The 12,938-nt window shown below is 35.9% G+C and overlaps 1 protein-coding gene across 2 annotated transcripts in view; it reads left to right on the top strand.

The window, feature by feature from the left end:
* The window catches only part of N4BP2 (NEDD4 binding protein 2), a 32,775-nt gene extending 22,423 nt beyond the window's left edge, over window positions 1-10,352 (top strand). For both annotated transcript variants that reach the window (XM_033060136.1, XM_033060137.1), the window contains exons 13-19: window positions 930-1,165; window positions 2,561-2,679; window positions 4,008-4,146; window positions 4,242-4,427; window positions 6,664-6,832; window positions 8,612-8,735; window positions 9,411-10,352. In XM_033060136.1, the coding sequence (XP_032916027.1) occupies window positions 930-1,165; window positions 2,561-2,679; window positions 4,008-4,146; window positions 4,242-4,427; window positions 6,664-6,832; window positions 8,612-8,735; window positions 9,411-9,456 (1,019 nt within the window). In that variant the 3' untranslated portion in view covers window positions 9,457-10,352. The remainder of the gene's footprint in view (window positions 1-929; window positions 1,166-2,560; window positions 2,680-4,007; window positions 4,147-4,241; window positions 4,428-6,663; window positions 6,833-8,611; window positions 8,736-9,410) is intronic.
* Window positions 10,353-12,938: the final 2,586 nt, after the last annotated feature.

Here is a 12,938-nt window from a genome sequence, read left to right as displayed (position 1 = left end):
AACTTAAGGCTGCAAATACTCCATCAGTTGAAAAATGACGACTTTATTTATTAGGCTAAATTTTATTACCTTTGGATCCATTTACCAATCACTTATGATGGTTTGGGGGAGGCGAGAGAAGTTAAGCAGAATCACTAGTTCCAGATAAAGCCTTTAACTTTGTGCTGTTCGGAAAACTTTTAGAGAAGCTCTGGTTGAAGAAGACAGCTGTTTGTAGGAATTCTCTGTGGCAGAAAAAGGAGCAACCAGAGAATTACTAGCAGAGTAGGATTTCTGCAGGTGAGGAAGGGAGGTCAAGAATACAACATTCATATGTTGTTTGTTGGATGTGATTTTAGCAGGAAGATGGATGCCCTGTTCAGAAAGTGTTAACATCTCTCAGTTTATATTCAGCTCCCTGAAGAAATGTCCTTCTATTGCAGAACTCCACCACAGACTTGCATTGCAGTGTGGGTGCAAACTAGTGATCAAAAAATGCTGTTGCCATTAAATTAACATTAACTTGTAGAATCATAAAACCAGATTGTTAAGCATCTGTCCTTAAATTGTAGAAGAAAGGCAGGTAAACATACGAATCAGTGATTCTTTTATAAAAGCAAACAAACCCCCCACTTAATATTCGTGCAAGGTGGTTTACAGATATAAGATATGTCTTAGCACTTGAAAATTGGTGAGGAAGTCTGATGGTTTTCTTTCGTTTCACAAAATAGATAAGGATGATCAGACAGTCTCTGGAAAATGGAAGTGAAGAAGATGAAAGCAATGCGTGGTTTCTGTTTTAACATTATTAATCTTGTTTTAATAAAACTCTTGTTTTAACAAAACTCTATAGGTTGAAAAACTTGTCTTAATTATATTGGCATTGCATGTATATATAAACTAATAAGTGTTTTCTCACCCTACTTTTATTGCTTTTGAATGCCCTACAGTGATTCAGCGGTTAGATACAGATGACTCAGAAGTGCTGTTATCTCAGAATGCAGACAGCAAAATACAGAAGAAAAAATCGAGCTCAGCTGCAGACACATCTAATGATATACAGACCAAAACCCCAGCAACATCAGACGTTTTTCCATTTATGGATCATTGGAATGCTCAGATTCAGAAAGTTTCTCTCAGGCAAATAATTTCTGAAGAAATAGCACTCCAAGAGAGAGAGGACCTGGTATGGATAGTGCCATTTTAAAATGTGGTTTAGATTCATTACTAGTGAAATAGAGTATGTCTTACTTGGTGACTCATCCCTTACAGCTTGAATTTGTGAGACAAATGCATGCCAAGTAGTATTGCTGATTACTGTGGTACAGGAGTTTGCTTGAGGTAGATGATTCTGTCTGAAATATACAGTCTCGTTTAGAATGTAATTTTTAATTATTTCACAAACAGATCATGCTGCACTTCACTATCCAGGTTAGCATTTGTGTTGGGTTGAATTGTGTTTGATTGCTCAGCTAAAACCAAGGATTTTGATCCTCCATGCTTTTTATTGTGACAGTAATATCAAAAAGAGTTCCTAGTTGGCTCCATGCCTTATTTGTTTAGAAGTATACTGAATTGTTTTTAATATTTTTTTGGTAAGGAGAACCCACAACATTCCCAACAGATGAGACATGAAAATAAGTACTTGAGGTTAATATCAAAGAAGTTTCTTGCCTACTTCTGAGAAAACAGTAACTCTAATAGATTTTTACTACTTCTTTGTTTTCCACACAGAGTTCCCATACCCTGCCTGTTTGGCTTGTGCCTGTTGCTGCTCTATACTGCCCCACTGATGTTCAGAGCAGGCATTCCTATTTGTACTTGTCTCTGTTAAGCAGCTGTCCTAAAGTAGAGGAGTTCTGAACTGATGTAGAAAGTTGTATGAATTAGCCTATACTTTGAAAATGGCTTGTGGATTCTTCCTTTGAACTGCATGTATGTGCCCTGCTGGTAACAACTACTGTCATGTCCACAGCTTTATTTTCAGTTTGGATTCATGGAGCTTGGCTTTTATTTTGACCACTCTTTTCTTAAAAATAAAAAATAAATCTGACTATTGGAACGATCATTCCAATTGATTCTAGGCAATAATTATGTCATCTTCTCAGATGACTTCACAAGTAAGGATATTTAACAAAGATACAGCTTCAGATGCACCAAACCAAAACTGTTTATGCTGCTTAATTAATAAAGTGTTGTTTCGACCCCAGACCCTCAGTATAGCGAAAAGAGGTGAACTTTGCACAAGCTTAGCACTGGACTAGATGGACTGGCCAAAATTTAAATCCCTCCAAAAAATCATCATTTTACTTTGTCAAAATTATGAGGGAGCTCCAGTTGCATTACTTTAAATGACTGCAGAGTATACTGCAGTGGTGTATAATGCAACTCACTTGTCTTTACTTTATGCTGATCAGTGTGGCAGGCTGATATGGCACGTTGTCATTGCTGTGGGTGCATACCAACTGAGTAGATATTTCTTAAATCATAACAAACAATGGCAAAGTTAGATTGGCTCCCACTTTACTGTATTTTGTTCTAATCAAGAACTTGTAATATATTTCTTTTGTCTTCTGGGTAGAATCGTGTTCCTTCTACAACTAGAAAAGACTGTGCTGCTAAACTAAAGGAGAAGCAACTTTTTGAGATGTTTCCAACTATTAATCAAAATTTCTTAATGGATATCTTCAGGGACAACAAGTAAGAAATCTTTTTACTTCTTTGTAAAAATGATACTCAGTTACACTCGTAAATATTGAGAGTTTAAATAATGCTAAAGAATGGGTTTTTCCAAAGTGGCACTTTTTGTTAGTCTAAATACAGGCAAAACTAGCTGGTCTTAAAGGCAAAAAGAGTATAAAAACTCTCAGTTTAGACACATTTCTTTTTAGGGGGGAATAGACGGTTTTTCACTGGGAGAAGAATGTCTGTGGCTATTGACCAATGACTGACTGTCAGTGGAACTGCATATTTTCTCAGGAGCTGAGGTTTAAATCTAGTGGGAGAAATTAGTGGGTGTAGTAATAGTAGGTTCACAGGAAATGGCATCTGCCCAAGGGGAAAACACTACCATCACCTAGTGTTACCTGTGAGTACTTTCCTGGTTACTGCTGCCTCTCTGAAGGAATGAGCCATCTCTCCATCTCTTGCTGCTGACATTCTCTTTCTCTCTTCTACATTATGTTTTTGGGATATGTGTCTACAGTCTTAAATCCAAGTTTCTGAGAAGTGAACTTTTCAAGAGAAACATCTTTTTTCATTCTGGGCCATTTGAATGTCTGTCTCTACATATGTGTTTGCATACCTACTAGTCAGTCATGATCCCTGTCCAGGTTGTTATAAAAATCTTTCCTGTTTAAAATACATCCTTCATACATTTCTCTAATTCGAACATTTCACCATCTTATTTTTCACATTCTAAATTGTTCTTATAGTGTTGCCTTTCCCAAAATCTGTCTTTACTTTTGATCAGTTTGCTCTTGTTAGCTTACAAAAGAGCAAGGATAAAGAAGAAAAAGAACTTACTAGAAAGTTGTTGGCAACTGATGTCTTAATCAAATTTGATAACAGAGTTTGACTAAAAATAGAAGGATTTTCCCTCATTAGGGTTTCAGAAAACTGAGCGATTTTTAAGTTAGTTTGAACTATCTAACCCTGACCAGAGAAGATTTAGGATGAACTATCTTATCCAGCCCAAAGATCAGCATTTATTAATAATCTCTTTGATTAAGGTAGGATTTATTTAGGTAGTTTATTTCAGTATGTAATTTTCCTTTTAATGTTCAAGTGTCCCTCTGTTACATTTCAATCGACCAAGACTGCATGTGTGTTGGTGCCAGTAATGCCCAAGGAGTCTGCAAGCCTTTCTTTAATAAGCTGGAATATTCTATTCTAGTGTTTATTTTCATTGTGATCTAGTTCTGCAATAACATCAAATGAAATAATATAATTGCTATAATGAAATTAGATAAATACAGCAGCTATTAATGTATATTTGTAAAGTCACAGATTTTATTTATCCTTTACAGCTATTCTTTAGAACAAACGGAACAGTTTCTGAACTGTGTTCTGGAGGCAGATCCTGTACAAACAGTTATAGCTCAAGACAGTGTTCAGCAAAATGAAATAGTTTCTTCCTACAGTGCTGCAAAGAACCGTGAGAAGAAGGTATTTATATATATTTTTTTTAACCATAGTTGCAAACATAGTTAATGAAAACACCTACAATGCATCCATAACTTCAACAATGCAAATTTCTACAGGCAAAAAAAAGTAAGGAAGAGGATGATCCTTTATGTGAAAGGTTTCAAGACTTTGAGTATCCACAATATGATGACTTAAGAGCAGAAGCTTTTTGTCACCAGCAAAAGAGACAGGAATGTTTGAAAAAGGCTGAAGAGGCCTATCGCATGGGTATGAAACCTGTGGCAGATTTTTATGCACATCAGGTAAACAATAATATTGTGCTTTTTGTCTGAACTTAGGGAGGTACTTAAACACTGAATTGAAAGTGATAAAGAAAACCTATTGCCTATTAGAGTTGATGAATTTGGTTGCTGTTCCCTGTGTGTTACATTGACAGTCACAAGTAAATTCACTTCTACTAGTAATGATACTAGCACAGGAAGCTAACGTAACCAAATCTGGTGCAAGACCTCATGAAAGGTGGTATCTAGTGCTTAGTCACACATGCTTCTTTGTCTTAGATCTCTCTCACATCACATCCTTATAAACACCAGGATTTGTCTCCAGGTGGTCTGGCTAGGTTCACTGGAGTGTGACATGGACTGCAACAAAAATAATTTTTTGAATCCTCTGTATATGTTGGTGCTGAACTGTTTTTAGACACATCTTCTGTACTTTATAGGAGTCAGGTGTTAAGATGTCATCTTTTGCAAGAATCTTGCTTGCTTCATCCTCCATAAATCTTGGGCAAGATTGCTGCTTGCTGTCTTCACTTCTTCATTCTGACTATCTTTTTGGCTACAGTCTGTCTTGGGTTGGGATAAATGAGGTGTGTATGTCATGCTTTTCACAATACATCTTGGTTATGGATTGTAGATCTACCGCTGATCAGTCTTGCATGCTCTGGCCTTGGAGCACAGGCTCTTTGGTCTTTATTCAGGCACATTTCTTAATATGTACCAGTTTGAGTACTGCTGATCAGTGTTGTTGATCACACTCTTGGTTTTAAGTCTCATCTCTTGTAATCAAAGTTCCTCTACATTGGTTTCTTGGTGCCTTCACAGGAGACCCCTCCCTTGGCATCATGCTTAAAAAATCTGTTACCAATATCTTCAAAGGCTGTAGTTTTCCCCTGATGTAGTAGCACTGTAGTAGCAAAAATTTGGTAAGAATTCACATTACAGAAGCATTTAATTCTCAACATACTGTGCCAGAACAAAAATGTAACAATAAATCATTTTAATTTGCTTATTCAAAAAGCTTTCCTGTAAGTGGTATAACTCTAAATGTTTAGATTGTTACTGTGCATATAGGAAGTACTGATTATCAATCTTGATAGTAAACTTTCTATGTTTTTTATTCATATTTTTGAATTTTTGAGACTAAAGGTCTCAAAAGGTGCAGGATTTTAAATAGAAATGTAATTTCAAGTCCTGTCTTACTTTTGTTCTTATCCATAAGAACAAATACAACATATTGCAAATCTATTAAAATTTATTTATTATATACTTTCCTTTAAGTAATAAAAAGGCAAACTAAGCTACCTTTATTCATAAAAAATACTTTATGCTTGGTGGCCATTGTCTTGGAAATCCTTTGCAAGTGGGTTACAGAGCTGCTCTCTTGGGTCTGATACTAATACACTTCAGATGATTCATTTTAAGAAGGTGTAAGACAGACTTCCACTTTTGCTCTCTTGAGCCTTTGTCAGTCCAATACCAGGAGTTAAATCTTCCATTCCTTTTCAGCCTACAGATCTTCAAGGACATAATTTGTGACTTTGATCTCTCAGATATTACCTTTGAAAGGTTTATGGGAAGGAGTTGGTACTTGTTCACTCTGTAAGGTGACTAACTATACTGCTCTTTGCCCTCATTCCAGAAGAGACTTACTGAACCTTACATGTCATAAAAGATGTCAAAAAGTATTAGGAGAGATAATAGGCATTATTATTACTACAGACATTGCATTATTAGTAGTAGTATTAGTATTAAAAGTGTTTACCCTTGACTTGTCTGAAATTTTGGGAATGCATTCAGAAGAATTAATCTCAAATACAATAGTCAGCAGGCTTTTCCTGATCCATTGGGCAGTTTCTCTGACACTGTTTCAGTATAATTTTAGCAAAATACTTGCAGAAAATAAAAATCTATTGTTATGAAAATAAATCTGCAACTCAGTATGGAGTGTAATTTTTTAGCTTATGTAAAGACCTTATGATTTTGTGCCTTTTCTACCTTTTTTTTCTCCTTGTACAGCTTTTGTTATTATGTCTTCTTTGTGCCAGCTTTGAGTAGTTTCTCACAAACAGATTTCATGAAATCTTCTTGTAGTAGGTCTCACTGAGCATCTTGCAGAAGTTCTGCTAGAATTACAAATTTTACTGGTTTAAACTTCAACTAAAAGCACCCTGACAGTGCTGTCATTTTGAAACCACTGACCAGTGTGGAGCTTGAATTATTTCTCGGTGTATAACAGTCACTGTACTTATGAATAAAGGGTCGCCTTCATGAGCAGAAGATGAAAGAAGCTAATCATGCTGCTGCTGTGCAAATCTTTGAGAGGGTAAATACTTCTTTGCTGCCTATGAATGTGTTGGATTTGCATGGTCTCCATGTGGATGAAGCTGTGAATCAGTTGTCCAGAGTGCTGCAGGAAAAAAGTGAAGGTAGGTTTTAAGTAATAATTCTTGTGCCCTAAAAATGATTCTCATTTTCTATTAAGAAATCATGATACATGGCCATATTAATGTGCTTTAATAACATCTATGTTAAAAAAACCTCTAGGCTTTGTGTTGTCTTGTTTTCAAAGTACCCCAATGGAATTGTGTTTCTTTGACCTGGTAATGATTCTTGTTGCTTTCTGTCTTGCCCCTCTCCCTCTGCTTCTTTGTAAATTTTCTTTCTGTTTTACCCTTTTTTTATTACTAGTATTGAATACTTGGTCTGTCCTTCCTGATAATTTTAACTGAGATGATGATGCAAACATGTATGTCACCATTGCATTGCTTTGTCATAACAATGTTGCTTTTATAATCTTAAAAATTACTATGTTGAAATTCTAACCACAATGATGATATTGTCTTCAACTTCTACATGTAAGTGTGAGATTTGAGCTACCTTTCAGAAACTTCTCTACCAGTTTGTTGGCAACATTGCTTGAGATCAGAATACTGCTGCTTCCAGAAATGTCATTTTATAGAGTTTTGCTTAAGAGCTCACTTTTTCTCATAGTGGAGAGTTCAAGTACTTAATGAATGTCTGTGCATAAAAAGATATATTTTCTACATTGCTAGTATACCCTCCAATTCTAAGCCCACTGGGAATCCTTCTATAACAAACATTTCTTAAACAAGCTACTGCGGCACAAACCTGATTTTTTGAATCAGCTACTCCACAGAGTATAAATAAAAGTGTTCAGTGGGGCTTTAGATAACCCTTGTCTTTCAATATGCATCAGAGATAATTAAATTCCATTATCTCGTGCAATTCCTGCAATGAATTTGTGTAATTTAAACTATGAACTAATGCTTCTTAGAACTAAATTTCCAGAATTGTACTTAAATCAGGAATGCTGAAATTGATAGAAGGGGCTCTCTGTTCATTTTACTCACCTAAATCTGAAAAAAAAAAAGTAAATTTCACTGTACATACATGGGAAAAGGATCAATACTAGGAACTTTTTGCTGGCAGAATTAACAGTAAATAAATATAAAACCTAAATTATGGTGTGGGGGAGAACAGCGGAAGAAACATGTCATGTGAACTGATAATTCCAAACTGCCAAACCTTGACTAGTTGTGAGAATCCAGTTTAGTGTATTTTTTCCTCTTTTTCAGACTCTTCATCAATTTAGGTTGCTGTTTCCTCTGAGAAGAGAGCAATTTCTTTTGTTATCAGGACTAAGAGCCCTAATAAAACTCACGGAATCTGTTGATCTGTTGATTTCTGTGCTCCAGGATAGTAGAAGATAGTCCAAATAATGTCAAAAGCTGGATTTATATTTTCTTTCTTCTTAATTTCTTCATTCAATAAAATGTTATTTCTTTATTCATGTTAATTTAAGATAAAACATCAAACAATACAGAAGCCCCACTTAAAAATTCAGTGAATGAACCCACCTCTTTTAATTTTGCAATTTAAATTTATATCACAGAATGTAAATTCCAATTGAATATTAGATTACAGAAACAGTGAATCTTCTATGAAATTGGAAGGATTTTGTGATGATCACTGGATGCATCTTGCAAGCAATTTAGATTTTTAAAGTTTGACTTTTTCAGAACAGGGAAGAATTGCTATTTGTATCTAAAATACGCATATCAGCATGGGAAAGCAAAGCTTTAAATGAATAGTGAGGGTTTTCAGAAGAATAGATGGAAGGGTTGTACTGAATGCCAAGTCTCTGCTGAGGAAGACTGTAACCGTTACAATTCCTGCTGTTGCAGCGTACCAGCAGACTGGTGGTAAACCATATCTCATTGTTATCACGGGAAGAGGAAGCCATAGTCAGGGAGGAGTCGCTCGCATCAGGCCAGCAGCTATCAGATACCTCACAAGCCACAACTTCAGGTGAGTTTAGATTTTTGTTACTGATAAATTTTTTTCTTAACCCACATTTAACTAACTGAAAATTGAAGTTTAGTTTTAGAATGCTGTTGCACAGATTAGGGCAGGTCTGCTGTTTCAGATTAAATTAAGTTGGTTGTTTTTTCACAAATCCAATGCAGTTGTGTAGCACCTATTGGATGTGAGATCCTTTCCTCTGAGATAGTTCAATTCTGTATTTCCATTCAAGATTGCTAGCTTTACTGTGAAAAGTTGTTAATCCTGCTTTTTATTGGTTCCTAATACTTGCATTTGTGTTCAGTAGTTTATGAGGGATTTAGTAAGTCTGGGCTAGCACCAGTGTGTTTGCTGCTTTTTGTTTACAGTAGTGTGTGTAGGAAGGTGAGCATGAAGGTGAGACTCAAAAACAGCAATGACTTCGCATTTCCTTCTTTGTTTCTACAAAACAGAAGGATGAAAATCCATTTTGAAAGAAGAGGGAATGAATTAATATAATCAAGAATATTGGGCAGCTTTTTCTTTTTAAATCTTCATGTTAGTTTCTGCTTTTTCCAGATCTTTCCTATGCACATTTACTTGACTGAGAACCTTACCACTTTCTTATGTTTGATGAGAATTGAAAATGATGCCATTGCATGTAGTTCACATGTTGAAGCTTCTTTTTTTCTTGTTTCATAGGTTCACAGAAATAAAACCAGGCTGCCTGAAAGTCATGCTGAATTGAAGAGTTGTGGAAAGAGGAATATAGAAACTGAGGTGTCAGATGACTGCTGGTTAACAAAAAAAACCCCCATGTTTTTAACAACTGCACTGGTATTTTGTAATCTGTTTTAAAGGAAGATATTTTATTAGAATTGGTCTCAACTTACAGCAAATGGATTTGTCAGTATGTTTCCAATAAATTTTTGTGTGGAATAGATCATTTTTTGAACCTGCAAAAGGAAGATACCTAAAAGGATTTGAAATCTCAGAAATGCAGATTAAGAATTTTGCTGAGAAATATATTATGTTTTTAAGGGAAATTAAGGTACAATTTTTAATATAACTATCTTCTTAGCATACCTAATCTGCCTTTGACCCTTGCAATTTGACCCTTGCAACTTTGATCGCTGTGGCTTCTGTACTTCTAAAACATGTTATATTGTACAAAGTTGTTTTGTAATTCAGAACTTTGTGCGAAACCTTTCAAAAGAGCAAAGGAGAAGCTGAAATTGGCCAACTACTGGTATTTCAAATCCAGATACATCTGAGTGCTGAGTATTTTCAGGTTTCTTCAAAAATCTGGTGTCTTTTTAGTGATTATATTATCATGGGTTGACCAGTTCTGTTATCCTTACTTCACTCTAAACTTCTCCAACTATTGAAGGAAGTTGCATATAAGGCCTGTGCATTAAGGCCAGCTGTGTGTTTGGTAATTTGGCAGATTTAGTGTGATCTCTTAAGGGGAAAAACACAATGCTGTTATTCAATCTTTTTGGAGATCCACTTACTGGATTAAAATTGTTTCTTATTTTGTGGCTTTTTAAATGCAGCAAATGCAGTACTGTTTCACTTTACAAGTGTCTAATAACTATGTCTTCATTCTCTGTGTATTGTTTGGTGACTTCCTTGTAGAAAATATGATAATGAGACATTTTAAATTTATTTTTAACATCAAAGTGAAGGCTAATATTGCAATAATAATTGCCTAACTGGAAAATCTGGGAGTACAAAAGTTACTCTGATTTTGGTGGTGTTGCATCAGCATCCAGAAATACCCATGTAAAAAACTAAAACAACATAAAAAACCCCCAAACAAAACCCTTCAAAAATTAAATATAAACATCTGTACTTAGGCAAGTATTTCCCGTAAACAATCAGAACACTTTTTTAATAGAAATATCTTCTAGAATGCATTGCTATTTTTTGCCTCCTGAAAGGCATTTTTGTTGTAAGGCTTTTTCAGAACAGGCGTGAATTGTGTATTAGGAATAATATTAATAGATTAGGGATTAATGTGAGGAGTTTTTAAATTTGTAACCACTTTGCATTAAATTTTATCCAGGAACTACATGCACATAGAGTTTGTATATGAATCCATATGTGTGTGCAAGTTCTGCAATTTGTATGCATGAGTACTAATAAACAAAGAACTTCTGTGAGAAAAGCTGTCCACAGAAATAGGTCTCACTTGAAAACATGTCTGCATAAGTTGCTGACAGGCTAAAAGACATGATGTTTCCTGAATATATCTGTATTTACTCTAATACATACATGGTGAATATGATGCATGGTAGACTTAAAAATGAGTTTGTCGTGCTTCAACAGATACAGTACTCTTTTCCTGGTGATTTCAAGTGGAAGAATAGCTTGAGTAATACTTAATCAAAGGGACTCTTTTTATAATAATAGACTGCCATAATAAGTTTTATATTTTTTCTGGGTAGTTAGTTCATCTGAATTGTATCCTTTCTCTGTTTCCTGCTCTCTGCGCTGCTCTAGGAATCAGTGGATGAAATACAAAATATCTGTGGTCCCCAGATAGCATTAACAGAACTGTTTCTGACACTGCAGGATGTTCTGTGTGGTGAAGTCTACACTCCATCCTCTGTCACAGTGCCTAAAATGGACTGAGATGCCATTTAGGCACTTGGCCTCAAGACAGTAGTTCAGACTATCAGCTGTACAGGGTTGCAAAAGCTAGAATTGTCTCAGTGGAGCCAAAATCTTTGTGTTGGACCAAGGAACTTCCTTCTGTTCCTGAACAGGTTTTCCTTAGTGCTGCTGTTTATAACAAATGGAGTTGCAGCTCTCTGGGACAACTCTTTGTAGTATAGTCCCTGTTGGTCGCCTGGGTAGCTGTTGTGTGTTGAGCTGCTTGGGTGCCCAAGCCCTACAGAGACATGCCTGTAAACAAGGAAGTGCCAACACTTGTGGTGTTTTGGGAGGCAGCCTGATTCACTCAGCATATTCACACCATTCCCAACATGGACAAAGACAGATTAGATTTTTGTTCAAAAGACAGGCAGAAAAAGCTGTCGTCTTGCCCATCTGTTCATCATAATCCAGTTGACAACTTTACCCTGGAGATGAGAAACACAGCTTTTAGCCTTCTCCTGGCTTAGCAAGTGGATGATGATGATTGCATTTGACTCTCACTTCCCCAGAAAATGCTCTGGCCAGTGTGCTCAGGAATATTTTTGAAGTTGCTGCTTCCTCTTTCAAAATTACCATTGCATGCTAAAAGTGCAAGCTTAAGGAGAAAAAAGAGATTAAAAAATTAAAAGTGCATAAACAGTCTCTGGAAGTGAGCTAGGACTTTTCAGAAAGGAACTGTTCCTGGAGAACTTCAGTGTCCTTTCATATTATTTTTTCATCCTTAGTCCTGTTTGGATAAATATATTAGAAATGTTTAGGGTAAAATCAGCTTTATCCAGTGCTGGGAGAATTTTTCTCCAGTCTGCCAAAGTCAGCAGAGAAATACACAGCTCAAGAGCAGTTTGGAATATTTTTCTCTCTTCCTCCTCTGAATGCCCTGCCTGGTATAGATTGGTCATTCACCTAGTGTGTGCTGTTTGACTACCAGCTGAACTTTGATGGAGATGATGGCTTAAAATCATAACACTGGCAGAACCAATCTTGCCTCTATTGAAAATAATGACAGAGCCTTTATTAGGCTCTTCAGCAGCTCAAAATGAGGCATTGCAGTTCTGACTCAGAGAAATTACAATGATCCTCTGAAGGATCTCAAGCATGTGCTTAAAAGCTGTGCTGTGCTGGATACAGAAGAGGTCAGAAGATAAGTGCACAGAGTAAAAAGTAGAGTTTTATCAGTAAGGATCTCCATGCTTCAGCTAGTTGCCAGTATTCCAGAAAACCAACACTGGAGTTCTTGTATTTTTCTGACTGATTTATAATGTATTCTGGGATGAATTCTTTGAAATACAATTATTTCAAAATGGTACTTCAAAGTAGGTTACGTTTTAGAAGTTCCAGCCGTTCTGATGTCTCTTGCAATTACATCAGTGAGAATCCATGAGAGTCCCGAGGTATCATGTAAATTCTGTATCATCTTAAAATTAAAACAGCAGTATTGCCACCAGCACTCTGAAATAATGTGCAACTGTTAAAATACCTATTTTGTGTACCACTTTCTATTCTATTCTATTCTTCAACAGCATGTGATTGTGATGAATGATAGCCTTTAATGTGTGACTTTTTGTGTCT

Source organism: Catharus ustulatus, chromosome 5 (assembly GCF_009819885.2).
Source record: "Catharus ustulatus isolate bCatUst1 chromosome 5, bCatUst1.pri.v2, whole genome shotgun sequence".
NCBI lineage: Eukaryota > Metazoa > Chordata > Aves > Passeriformes > Turdidae > Catharus > Catharus ustulatus.
This window is presented reverse-complemented; position numbering and strand designations above follow the sequence as displayed.